Raw genomic sequence first — 12291 nt, forward strand, 5'->3', positions numbered from 1 at the left:
TTTTCCAGGCTAAGTGAAGATCTTCTAAATTAGTGAGACGCCATTTCCTCTCCAACTTGCGGGTTATCTGCTTTAAGCTGCGAGTTTGTGAGTTATACCACGGAGTCAGGCACTTCTGATTTAAGGCTCTCTTTTTCAGAGGAGCTACAGCATCCAAAGTTGTCCTCAATGAGGATATAAAACTTCCCTCAGGACACTAACTCACGGCCTCTGGCATGGGAGCCAGATGCTGTATCCAGAAGGCCAAAACTCTCAGGCCTCTAGCCCTGTGGCCAGTGACTCCTATTAGCTGTTGGGGAGTGAGGTTTACTGACTACCACATGTACAGTGACTCCACCTGAGCTCCATCACACAAACACCATCATGGGCTAACTGACTAACTAATGTAATGGCACAAGGCAATCAGAAATCAAGTAAAGTGCTTCTTGTCACCACTGAACAGAGGAAAATGAAACGAAATTGCAATTAGAAGAAGTTCATGGCATGGACAGGGTCCCTGTGGCAGTAAAAAACATGTTTTCCTCACTAAATACATATGTTTTAAATGACCAATATACAGGTGACTGCTTACCTTAGCCTAGCCATCCTCCCTCCTACCTGGCACTACAGACAGCATCTGTGTGAGTGCTAGTACATATATTGCTTCTTTGATAACTTCAACAGGGAATGTTGCTGTAAATATTTTGCATAGTTGCGTCTAACAGCTTATTTTTCGTGTCACTTCAATATGACATTCATGTTGCATAATAATCACCAAACATTCTAACTTACAGCAGCTTTTGCTTACAGTGTTGTTTCATCTTTGCTCACTCCAGCAATACTGACAGTATTGCTGGCAATATCGTTTTACTTGAAAAAAATAAAGTACACCGTTTACCGCTCATCATCAACATCACTTTTTAAACGTCATCATTTTAAGTGCAAAAATGCTTTTAGTGAGAATGCTGTGTGGCTCCTCTCATTTAACAGGAAATGGGTTCCAAACAGAAAATGGGCTTCAAGTGTCGAATAGCAGTCGTGCTGCTCTTACTGTTGGCCAGCATCGCAGCCCTCGTCACCATCGCTGTCATCCAAGACACGTGGCGGTCAAAAAAATACACCTTGGAGGTAACAATCACAGAAATCTCCAGTCAACATGTCAGATGTGAGAGGTCAAGATAGGAAGGTTTTCAGGTTTTACTCATGGCCATGTGGACTTTGTGGGTGGAGGGAGGGTCTACAGCCAACTATTTTGTTAATACCATCTGTGACATACATGGTTTTACACAAACTGAAGCAAAATATGGTGGCCATGACAGGCCACAACACTTCCACATTAAAACAAATGCAGAAAACATCTGCATCAATTCAACAAAAGGTTGTTGCATCAAAAATGTCATGCAAATTGAGTACTGTATTTTCAGGACTGTTCGTTGTGCCTGTTAAAACTGACCTCTTGAAGAGGAAAAACCCATATAAATTGCACTGGAGTATAAGTCGCAGCATATTTCAGTATTACTAGCTAATGAATTTGAGATATTACTGTATGTTGAAGTGTACTTCGTATTGCTGGCATTTATTCTTTTATTATTGGAGTTTATTTTGTTTAGTGCTTTGATTCTTGTGAAAGTCCTCTATAAATAGTTAATGTAATTATTATGAATAACACACATGATTTTTCAGTATATACTGTAAGTCACACCTCAGTATAAGTCACAGGCTTCCAAATCAGTTAAAAAATAAATAAATAAATAAAAATAAATAAATAAATAAATAAATAAATTATTCTCCAGAAAATACAATAAATGCAAACACAGAAAACACAAATTTTATAGCAGCACATGCAACAATTTAATTTGGCAATGTGCAAATTTGTGCAATGCATTCTAAAGCAAACATGTGGCAAATAAACACAACACAACAGAAGTACCAGCAACACAAAAAGAGGTTTCTGCACGGAGGAGTTTTACTGACTTCCACTGTTCACTGCATTGTAAATAAAACCACAACTATCTTTAGGAGTGTTTTTAACTTGCCACGTGCCATTACAGTCTTGCTGAGTAGCCTTTCAAACCAATTAAACTGTTTTTTGTCCCAAGTGAAAATATTAACAGAAAAACATTGTCAAATGGATTCCAGGATGAAAAATGTCAACCTATTTGTTGTTGCATGTACAATAGCTTGTATTTGTTTGTTTTCTGTGTTTGTAAGTATTTTCTCAATTTGCTAGATATTTTTTTGATGCAACTACCTATTGCTGAATTGTTTTTTTGTTTTTTGTTTTTTTTGTATTTGCTAATCTGTCCATTTCCGAGTAGGTTTTTTTCTTCAGCCATCATAGAAACAACTCTTTCTCCTCATCTGTCTTCAGTATGGCATAGTGATTGATGCAGGTTCCTCTCGCTCCAACGTGTTCTTGTATGAGTGGCCGGGTGAGAAGCAGAATGACACAGGAGTTGTGGAAGAGAAACGGAACTGCAAAGTCAAAGGTGAGTTGTTTAGAATGTACAAAATGCAGCATGATGAAGGAAAAAAATATAAGGAGAAAAAGCTGACAGAACGTTTAGTTTATTTATTTACTCCATTGACATTAATGTATCCTCTGGGATTTGCTTCATGCCTTAGTAGTTAAATAATTACTTAAAAGTTTGACCTTGTGGCTGTAGGTCCGGGTATCTCAGAAATGCATACTAATGCCAAGATAGACGAGGAAATATGGGGTGGCTTCAGGAACTGCATGGAGGAAATCAAGGAAGCTATTCCTGTCGAAAAACACCAAACAACACTTCTCTTCCTGGGAGCCACAGCTGGAATGAGACTACTGCAGTAAGAAAGACTTAAATATGTACTTGAGGTTTCTCTCATCTTTGAATAAACAAGGTAACAGGAAAGCTCAAAGTGATTTAAACCTCATTTGTGGGGTGTGTGTGTGTGTGTATGTATTACACAGTGAGTAAAATAAGTGTTGAACACGTCACCATTTTTCTCAATAAATATATTTTTAAAGGGCTACTGACATGAAGTTTTCACTAGATGTCAGTAACAAGCCAAGTAATACACACATACAAAGAAATCTAACCATACATGTCCAAAAGTTAAGTTATATGTAATAATGTGAAATGACACAGGAAAAAAGTATTGAACACATGAAGAAAGGGAGGTGCAAAACACTTGGAAAACCAGGATACCACCTGAAATCTATCAGTAATTAGAAAGCAATCCTGCCTCTTGAGGAGAGCTTCAGAAAGACCTGGAATTAGCAAGTACAATAGTTTCAAAGAAAACAGTAAGTAATGTATCAACCACCATGGCCTTTTTTACATACTCACCACACAAGACTCCACTGTTGAACTGGGAGAATATAGTCTGGTCAGATGAGACCAAAAATTAACTCTTTGGAGGCCATAACATACACCATACATGTCACTGCACAACACCCCAAAACTCCCACACCAACATTGATGTTTGGAGGTGGAACATCATAGTGCGGGGCTGTTTTTCCACCATACGGCACAGACAAACTTCATATAATTGAATGGAAAAACATACTGAGCTATTCCTGATAAAAATCTACCAGGATGATGAAAATGAAGAGAGGGTGGACATTTCAGTAAGACAATGATCCCAAACACACAGCCAAGGAAACTCTCAATGGTTTCAGAGAATGAACATAAAACTGCTAGAATGGTCCAGTCAATCACCTGACTGGAATCCAACAGAAAATCTACTGGGAAAAAAAACAAACAAACAAAACTAAAGATCAGCGTTCATAGAAGAGGTCCACAGATCCTTCAAGATTTGAAGACTATTTGTGTGAAAGAATGGACCAAAATCACACCTGAACAATGCAGGTGATAATGATGGTTGCATAAGTAATGGGCACCTTTGGTATAATACCTGTAAATCAGTTTTCTTCAGACAATTCAGGGGATGGATACATGAACATTTCCAAACCACTGAACATGTCTTGGACTTTTATTTACATCAATTATGAACATATACAAACAGTATGACACTCTATGGTAAATCTGTGTGGAGTAGACAGTTCTCAAAAACTGAGTGACTGTGCAAGAAGAGTGAGGAAAGCCACCAAGACACCCAGGCAACCTTGAAAAAGTTGTAGACTTCTATGGTTGTCATTGTAGAAATTGTGTATAGTGCTTGTTTTGCATTTTGTATCCCCAGTTATACAGCTTCATGATGAAGTGGTACAGAGGAGGATTTTCTTTCACCAAAATATCAAATCTAGGCTTGCATCTCATATGTACCTTCTAGCAAATTGTAACTGAACTTTCACGGCTTCTTTTAAAGAAAATCGTCTTTATCACTTCATCATGAAGCTGTTCTTACTGGTGATACAAATTATGTTAACTGTTTAGAAAATAATTGGTTAAAATAAATAGAAGGATTTCACAGTCGCCTTTCTTTAGACAAATCAGGGGATGATTTCGGTACGTATTGAACTTCATTTGCATTAACAGTACTGTGTGGTTGATCTGTTTGAGGTATGCAGTTCGCATTGAGTGACCATGGAAGAGTAATGACAAAAAAGGTAACATGCTATTTAAAAATGTGACACTGGTCATTAAAATGACAAGTGCATTTGTGTAGAAACTAGCAATGATCCTTAAACTGTGCTGTGTGTTACTTTGTTCTGGGAAGAAGAAAAGAGCCTGCACGTTTGAGATGACTGAGACTTAATGTAATTTTTCTCAAGGATCTGCACTCTGTCCCTCGATGCAGATATAAACCAAAAATATTATGGTTTTCTATTCCATGTGAGGCACAACCGTTTCACCAGGCTTTGTGAAAATTGGTTAATTAGATTGTGAGTCATCCAACAAAGTGCAGGAAGCAAATGTAGAAATTCACTGACAGGTGGTTGTTCCTTCTATGAACACGTAGGGACTCGAATGAGCAGAGGTCCAAAAAGATACTGGAAAGTCTCCAAGCCTACCTAACGTCATTGCCCTTCAAATTCCAAAATGCTTCCATAATCACTGGTCAGGAAGAAGGCCTTTATGGGTGGATCACTGTCAACTACCTCATGGGAAACTTCTTGGAGGTAAGACTAAGCCATCTGCCCATCCATCAAATCCAGTCACCCAGCCAGATATTTAGAATAGAAGACAATACAATACAACTAAAAGAGCAGCAGCCCTGCTTGGGCATTCACAAGTAATACTATTTATAATTAGTTACAAAAACAACAAGGTACACCTAAAAATAAGGAAACTCCTTCAGCTTAAGGTGGTACAAAATAGTGATGTCGTTATTACACATTTTCACAGGAGTGTTTGAAATGGAATATGTACATGATAAATAAAATATAAAGGTGCTGTGCAGATAGATCATGTCAGTGTTTGTGAGTTCAGTTCACGTGTGGCTGTGAGGAAGAAACTGTTTTAAATGTTGTTTGTCCGCGCTTTGATGGCCCGTTAGTATCTGGTCAGAGGTCATCAGGTGGAACAGTTGATATCTGAGGTTGGAGGGGTCTTTCAGAATATTGGCTGCTCTCCGAGGCAGCAGGATCTGAATAAGTCCTCCAGTGAGGGTGATGATCTTCTGGGTGAAGACCCTTTGAAAAGGTTTTCTGTCAGCTGCAGTGCAGGTTGGACACCACACAACAACACACCTCCTCAGTGGAGCAGCGGTAGAAGGAAACCGGCAGCTTCTCTTGCAGGTTGTTTCTCTTGAGGATCCTCAAGAAGTAGAGTCGGTGATCTGCTTTCTTGACTACCACTGTAGTGTTGGCAAGTTTAGGAGAGCTCTTCAGTGAAGTGTGTGTCTCTGCGCCCAGGAATAAAAAAACAGGCACAATGTCCACACAGACACCAGATGTAAAGTGGATTTGCATCTGAACTGTCCTTCCTGAATTCCACTGCTAGTACTGTTGTTTTAGTGGAGTTCATTCCCAGATTGTTTTCCAAACACCATGCAGTCTTTGGATGTCACCCTTCTATGCTGACTCATCTACTCCTGAGACAATTCCAACAGTTTGATTCCCATGCTGCATGTCGCATCTCCTACTTTGCTATTAAAATTACCCCACATAATAATGATAAGAAATTACTTTCAGAATAAATTATCCTAGATTGAAAAGAAGTCATACCTCATACTATATTCTTTGTGCTTACAGAAAAACATACTGAATGCCTATGTACGGCCTAAAGGGGCAGAGACAGTTGGTTCTATGGACCTTGGTGGAGCATCAACCCAGATTGCCTTTGCAGTCCAAGATGGCCTCTCAGGACCCGACTTCCTGCCTGTTAAACTGTACGGTTACCCTTACAACGTCTACACACACAGTTATCTCTGCTATGGCAAGAATGAGGCTGAGAAAAAGATTATGGACAAAATAATTCAGGTACACAGCTTCTCTTTGTATTTTATCACATGTGTGCAAAGGAGAAACCATGCACATGTTCCACTAAATTGCTATGGCGCTTTCTCCAGACTTTATTTTTGCGTTTATGCACAGTACAAGTGACGACATGCATGTGAAAGCAAAAATCCATTAATGGCTAGTTAAGAATTGATCAGTGAATTAAACATGGCTGTCCCTGAGCTGTTAGCAGGCAAAGAGAAACCAATTAGTGATGCATTATGTCATTAAGTTTATTGACCAGGCTGTGAACATCGTCAAAAAGGTCTGGAAGAAAAGCATTATTTCTGATATCCTTAACACTAATAGTGATGGCAAAAGGAGTATTATGCTCTAATGTTGCCTACCATCCAGCATATGTTCATTCTTATCATTTCTTCCTCCTCTTAACACTCCAGGAATCACACGATCCATCCTACATTTCCAACCCCTGTTACGCTGAAGGTTTCAACACCACCATAACTGCCTCAAAAATTTATAACACAGTTTGCATAAAGAAGCCAAGCGACTACAAACCAGATCAAGAATATTTCCTGGTGGGATCACCAAACTCAGACAAGTGCAGAAGGATCGTAAAGTCCATATTTGACTTCAGGACTTGCTCCACAAAGAACTGCTCCTTCAACGGAGTTGAGCAGCCACAAGTCACTGGAAATTTTATGGTAACACATAGAACATACATGGGCCATACAAGCAGCTGGTATCTCATGCTAAATGTTTGTCCTGTTTGTACCAGGCATATGCAGGATTCTACTTCACATCGAGGGCTCTGCTGATGAACGGCTCCTCAGAACTGAATGATTTTAACAACGCAATCAAGGAATTCTGTCAGACACGCTGGACAGTGGTAAGGACTAAAAAGTGGCCAACAGCTACAGAGGATATGAGATAACAAAACAAAGGCAGGAAATCTGTGGGCAATGATAAAAAGTGGAACAGGAGAATGGGTGGAAAAAGTGAAGGAAGGAACACAGAAAGGAAGTGAAGGACAGAGCAGTTTACTTCAAATGTGTTCTTGGAGCATGTGCCAATGATGTCCTTTCCCTGAATCCACCATGTAGCCTCCTGAGCTCCTAGATAGTGGGCATCTGCACAGACAATTGGTCCACTCCAAATTCCCAAGTGAAATGTGGGTGTGCCCTTGCCCTTTTCTTTTGCAGGACTCCTCAACACTGAGGCACTGGATTATGTACCACGCAGTCAAAATGTTGTAGTTGATGTTCCCTCACTACACAAGCAATACTCCTTATCTGAGTCTCGCTAAGAAATTGTATAATTTCCCCAAAGTCCTTCGAGTGGTATCCACAACCCAAGCTCATGTCAAGTTTGTGATGGCATAACGAAAAATGATTTAATCTGTTATTTTTTGATGGCATTACAAAATTTGGGGTGGTGTGGGTGGAAGCGGGGGGGCTGTTGGGGTTATCGTTGAGTTAGGGTTAAAGTAGTGGCCTAAACCTGACTGCATCATGAAAATGGCTCCTGGACTGGTATTCATCTGCAAAGCAATCAGCATCACCAAATACCATTCCAGGAGCCACATGCAATCATAAGGTCTTCCCACGCATATCTCAACCTCAAAGAGAGAGGACACAGAGGCATGAATGTCACTGCTGAAATAAGTGAATCTCTCTACAAGTTCAGCACTACCACCACACACATTTGATGGCCAAGCGAGTTTGGGAAATCATTGAAAGTGTGGATCTTAGCCTTGATCCAGGACAATCACAAACTCAGACACTCTGACACTTCGCTCAGCTTCTCAAGTGCTGTGCTATTGATTCTGCAAAGATCACACCACAATCTAAGTCAAGCTCAAGTGAATCTTTCCATGCTAAAAAGGCACATAGGCCATTGTTCTCCACAACCCCACCGACACCCAGTCCCTGCAAGCACTGAACAGTGTAGAAGCCAGAACACATCTCTGATGAACTCCAGAAGTCACTGGAAATAAGTTAAAAAGGCTTCCACCACTCCTTGTAGAGCTAAAGCCAAACATATACGACAGGATGATGTGATGCAATACTGCAATATTACAAATGCATCAGTGTAATGTAGGAGCATGTTGTAGAAGAACCACAGAACACCACATAACATGTACACATCTGGTTTCCCCATCTGTGACTGCTGCAGAGTTCTGGAGCGAGAAAAAAAAAAATGTAATGAGGCCATGTTTTATTGAGCACTTGAAATGCTACTGTGTGCACACAACACACAATTAGTTTCCACGTTTGACAAGTTGATGCACGTTGATAAGTATCTGCACTGTGCCAAACTGAGTGGACGCAGAGTGCACATAATGAGCTAGAAAGTAGCATTTTGGGTGAGAGACTTGACTGAGTGTGTAAGAAAAGAATTTGATGCAGCGTCACTTCCAGGGATAGAGCTTGGTGACGGATTTTTCCTGAGTCTAGGTCTAACACTGTCACGTATGTTGAAACATTGGACATAATTTCGTCCATTCCAAGAATTGTTGACGAGTTTATCATTCAAATGCTAACAGCAATGGTGAACTCAGCCGTTATGTTGGTGTGCACATGCATGAGAATGATGTCACAGGCGTGACCCGACCTGACTGACCTGCTAAACTTTGCTTCTCTCACTTTCAGTTGAAGGAAGAAAGGCCAAAGATCGCTGAGAGATTCCTTCACAACTACTGCACTGATGCTCACTACATCTTCACGTTGCTGACAGATGGCTACAAGTTTGACGACAAGACATGGAAAAACATCAACTTCCAAAGAGAGGTTTGCTAGAAAACATAATTCATTAACAAGCGCCTGGACAGAAAAATGGATATTTTCTCATAATGTGGCTGATTAAACTGAGCAGAACTATGCTGAAAGGATCTTCATCCACTGAGGTTGTAACTATCACAATGAGGAGACATTAATCAAACACAGACAGCTCTTCATTGGTTGATTATATGTTTAGGTCCAGAAGTTATTGGCCAGTGAACATTTTTGTAATTTTGCTGCTGCACACCATCACAATGGAGTTTAGGTGAAACATTCAAGATGTGCTTGTAGTGCAAATGTCTAGGTTTAATTCAAGGGATTTAACAAAACTATTGCACGATGCATGATGGGATGTGGTGATGGTGCACTAAGGGTGTGCAGGGCAAGTACACACCAAGATCGACACCAATACATGACAGAAACGTTGCAGTTTATTGAAGGCAAATCTGTAACTGTAAATTTCTTCAAACAAAATATCAACATCATTTCATGTCATTTAGGTTCAAAACTGAGATTCTGGATGTTTGTAGTAATGAGGAGGAGGTGGGTACATGGAAAATGCTAATTTCATCTCTTGTTGTGTGACGACTTCTGGGCTGGCGATCAACTCAAAGATGTCAGAATGAAGCACTTCAGCCGTACTATATTGTTTTTATAATTACCTGTTTTGTCTCTTTTATTGCACAACACAGAAGACGATGAGATGATCAATCATTTTGAGTTGTTAAGACTGCATACATCATCCAAAAGACAGTTTGTTGTTACAGCAATGAAGGGAGAAAACTGACTGTCAAAATTTTCCAACACTTAAACTTTAACAGCTGCTCCAGTCTCATGGACTGAGCCCTACTGAGACCTACAGTAGGTGTTCAGTGGCATCAGTAGGCTGGGTGAAGAGATATTTTTTATTTTCAGGATTATGACCAACTTTTCTAACATCATATCTTTGCATATGCATGAAACAACAACAAATGAACGTCACCAAACTTGTTTGCCGGTGTTCCGTCGAGATGAGCTGCTTGTAGCGTAAATCGACAGTTATGTATGTCGAGATGAGCTGCTCGTAGCGTAAATCGACAGTTATGTATGTCGAGATGAGCTGCTCGTAGCGTAAATCGACAGAACGTATGTCGAGATGAGCTGCTCGTAGCGTAAATCGACAGTTATGTATGTCGAGATGAGTTGCTCGTAGCGTAAATCGACAGTTATGTATGTCGAGATGAGTTGCTCGTAGCGTAAATCGACAGTTATGTATGTCGAGATGAGCTGCTCGTAGCGTAAATCCACAGTTAGTATGTCGAGATGAGCTGCTTGTAGCGTAAATCGACAGTTATGTATGTCGAGATGAGCTGCTTGTAGCGTAAATCGACAGAACGTATGTCGAGATGAGCTGCTCGTAGCGTAAATCGACAGTTATGTATGTCGAGATGAGCTGCTCGTAGCATAAATCGACAGTTATGTATGTCGAGATGAGCTGCTCGTAGTGTAAATCGACAGTTACGTATGTCGAGATGAGCTCCTTGTAGCATAAATCGACAGTTATGTATGTCGAGATGAGCTCCCTATCGTGTTTCACTTTCATTCAACAAAAATATGATTCTTAAAGTTAGCTTATTTTAACTGGCAAATAAAGATATAAATTGTTCATCTGAACAAAATAATGTGTAAAATTTACTCACTATAAAACATAAGTATTCTTAACCTGGAGGCTATTTTTTTGGTATTGCAATAATCGCTCATCACAATAAGATTACAAGAAAAATATTAGTTTTAGCCTATAATAAAATGTACTGTTGTACTGTTATCATCTAACAACAATATTCTGCTTTAAAGGCAGTGTGTACATGCATATCTTTACTTTTTAAATTGAAAAGACACTGATTTCTGTATTTTTACGTAAAGACAAAACTTACGTGGGTTTTCTTCGCTGGAGGAGCTCAATTCCACGAGTGAGGTGTTAAAGTCCGGGGTAGAAAGAGTTGTGCAGTAAAGAGAGAGGTAGTTCAACTGAATGGGGGTAGAGAGAACTGCACTCATCTCGTCGGGACATCGGAATCCTCACATTAAATGACCCTTTCTCGGAGAACAGGCTCCTTTGTTTGACTGCTGAGGGCAGGTTGTCCAAAGAAGTGTTGACGCTGATGTGCTTCCACCGTGTTTATATGAGCTTGCTTGGATGAAGTCTGCAGCAGTCCTTTAAGGCAAACGCGCCACCAGTGCGCAACTGTAAACAAAGCTGTTTTGCATTGGTTGCACACCTGATCCATGACCGTCTAGCCACTTCTACATCCACCAGCACATCACATTCTATGCACGTGCAGGTTTTCTTCTCCGTACCACTAATTTTCTGCAGCTCGTCTATTTTTGCAGTTGGTGCTCACTGATGTGAAGTGCCATCTGCTTTGTTTGCTGTATTATGGACTGTAGGTTTTTTTTAGTTACTTAAATAATCAGGTCTTTGTTGTACTAAGATTATGTAACAAAAAGCGTCATGAACACCATACCTGCTCTCCAACAGGCAGGCAGTCAGACTGTGGAAATGTATACCGACAGAGGGATTTCCAACTTGGCCTGACGTGCAGATCAACAGATAACTGATGCCTGTGGCCAAAAGGGTGGGAACAAAACACACTCCTGGCTCTCTTTTGTCCGTCAGTCTCATTCAAGTAACCACTGTTCATTATTGCCTGAAGATAAAAAAAAAAAAAAAAAGCTCAAAAGAGCATTAGAATGCACCAGTGAGAACCCAGGAAACAGACAGGCATTGTGCCTCTACTGTGGTGTTTTGAGCAACAGCCTCTTATGTTCAACAAAGGCGTTTGGCATCATTTAAAATGAACATCGAGGCCACCCATTAAGAGTAATTATGAACAGATGTCTGAAATACAGATCATCTGCACATAAGTTGTTGAGGTCAGACTGAATAGCAGATAATGTGCCCCGAGGATATAGAGTGAAATTTTCTATGGTCTTCTAAAGAGAGGCGTTTCTGCTCAGTCTGATCCTTGTGAGTCATGAGAGAAGACACAATAGCAGCTCTTAAAAAGGCCCCATAGTTTCTAAACTGAATGGGGGTTTAGTTACCCTTTTAGACTGTATGAAAGCATCTTTCCTCCACAGCTACCAATGTTCATGATTTCCACTCCTCCTACCAACAACAGGGTTAGTGTGCCCGTTATTGCCTTCTGG

General features: G+C 40.2%; 1 protein-coding gene across 2 annotated transcripts in view; it reads left to right on the forward strand.

The window, feature by feature from the left end:
- The window catches only part of entpd3 (ectonucleoside triphosphate diphosphohydrolase 3), a 31173-nt gene that overhangs the window by 17344 nt on the left and 1538 nt on the right, over positions 1-12291 (forward strand). The window contains exons 2-10 of one of the 2 annotated variants that reach the window (XM_034175278.1): positions 970-1107; positions 2351-2468; positions 2646-2805; positions 4885-5044; positions 6119-6346; positions 6763-7026; positions 7101-7211; positions 8974-9111; positions 11621-11717. In XM_034175278.1, coding sequence (XP_034031169.1) covers positions 973-1107; positions 2351-2468; positions 2646-2805; positions 4885-5044; positions 6119-6346; positions 6763-7026; positions 7101-7211; positions 8974-9111; positions 11621-11677 — 1371 coding nt within the window. In that variant the 5' untranslated portion in view covers positions 970-972 and the 3' untranslated portion in view covers positions 11678-11717. The remainder of the gene's footprint in view (positions 1-969; positions 1108-2350; positions 2469-2645; positions 2806-4884; positions 5045-6118; positions 6347-6762; positions 7027-7100; positions 7212-8973; positions 9112-11620; positions 11718-12291) is intronic. The other variant, XM_034175277.1, reaches the window with a different exon arrangement.

This window comes from Thalassophryne amazonica, chromosome 7, assembly GCF_902500255.1.
Source record: "Thalassophryne amazonica chromosome 7, fThaAma1.1, whole genome shotgun sequence".
Taxonomy (NCBI): domain Eukaryota; kingdom Metazoa; phylum Chordata; class Actinopteri; order Batrachoidiformes; family Batrachoididae; genus Thalassophryne; species Thalassophryne amazonica.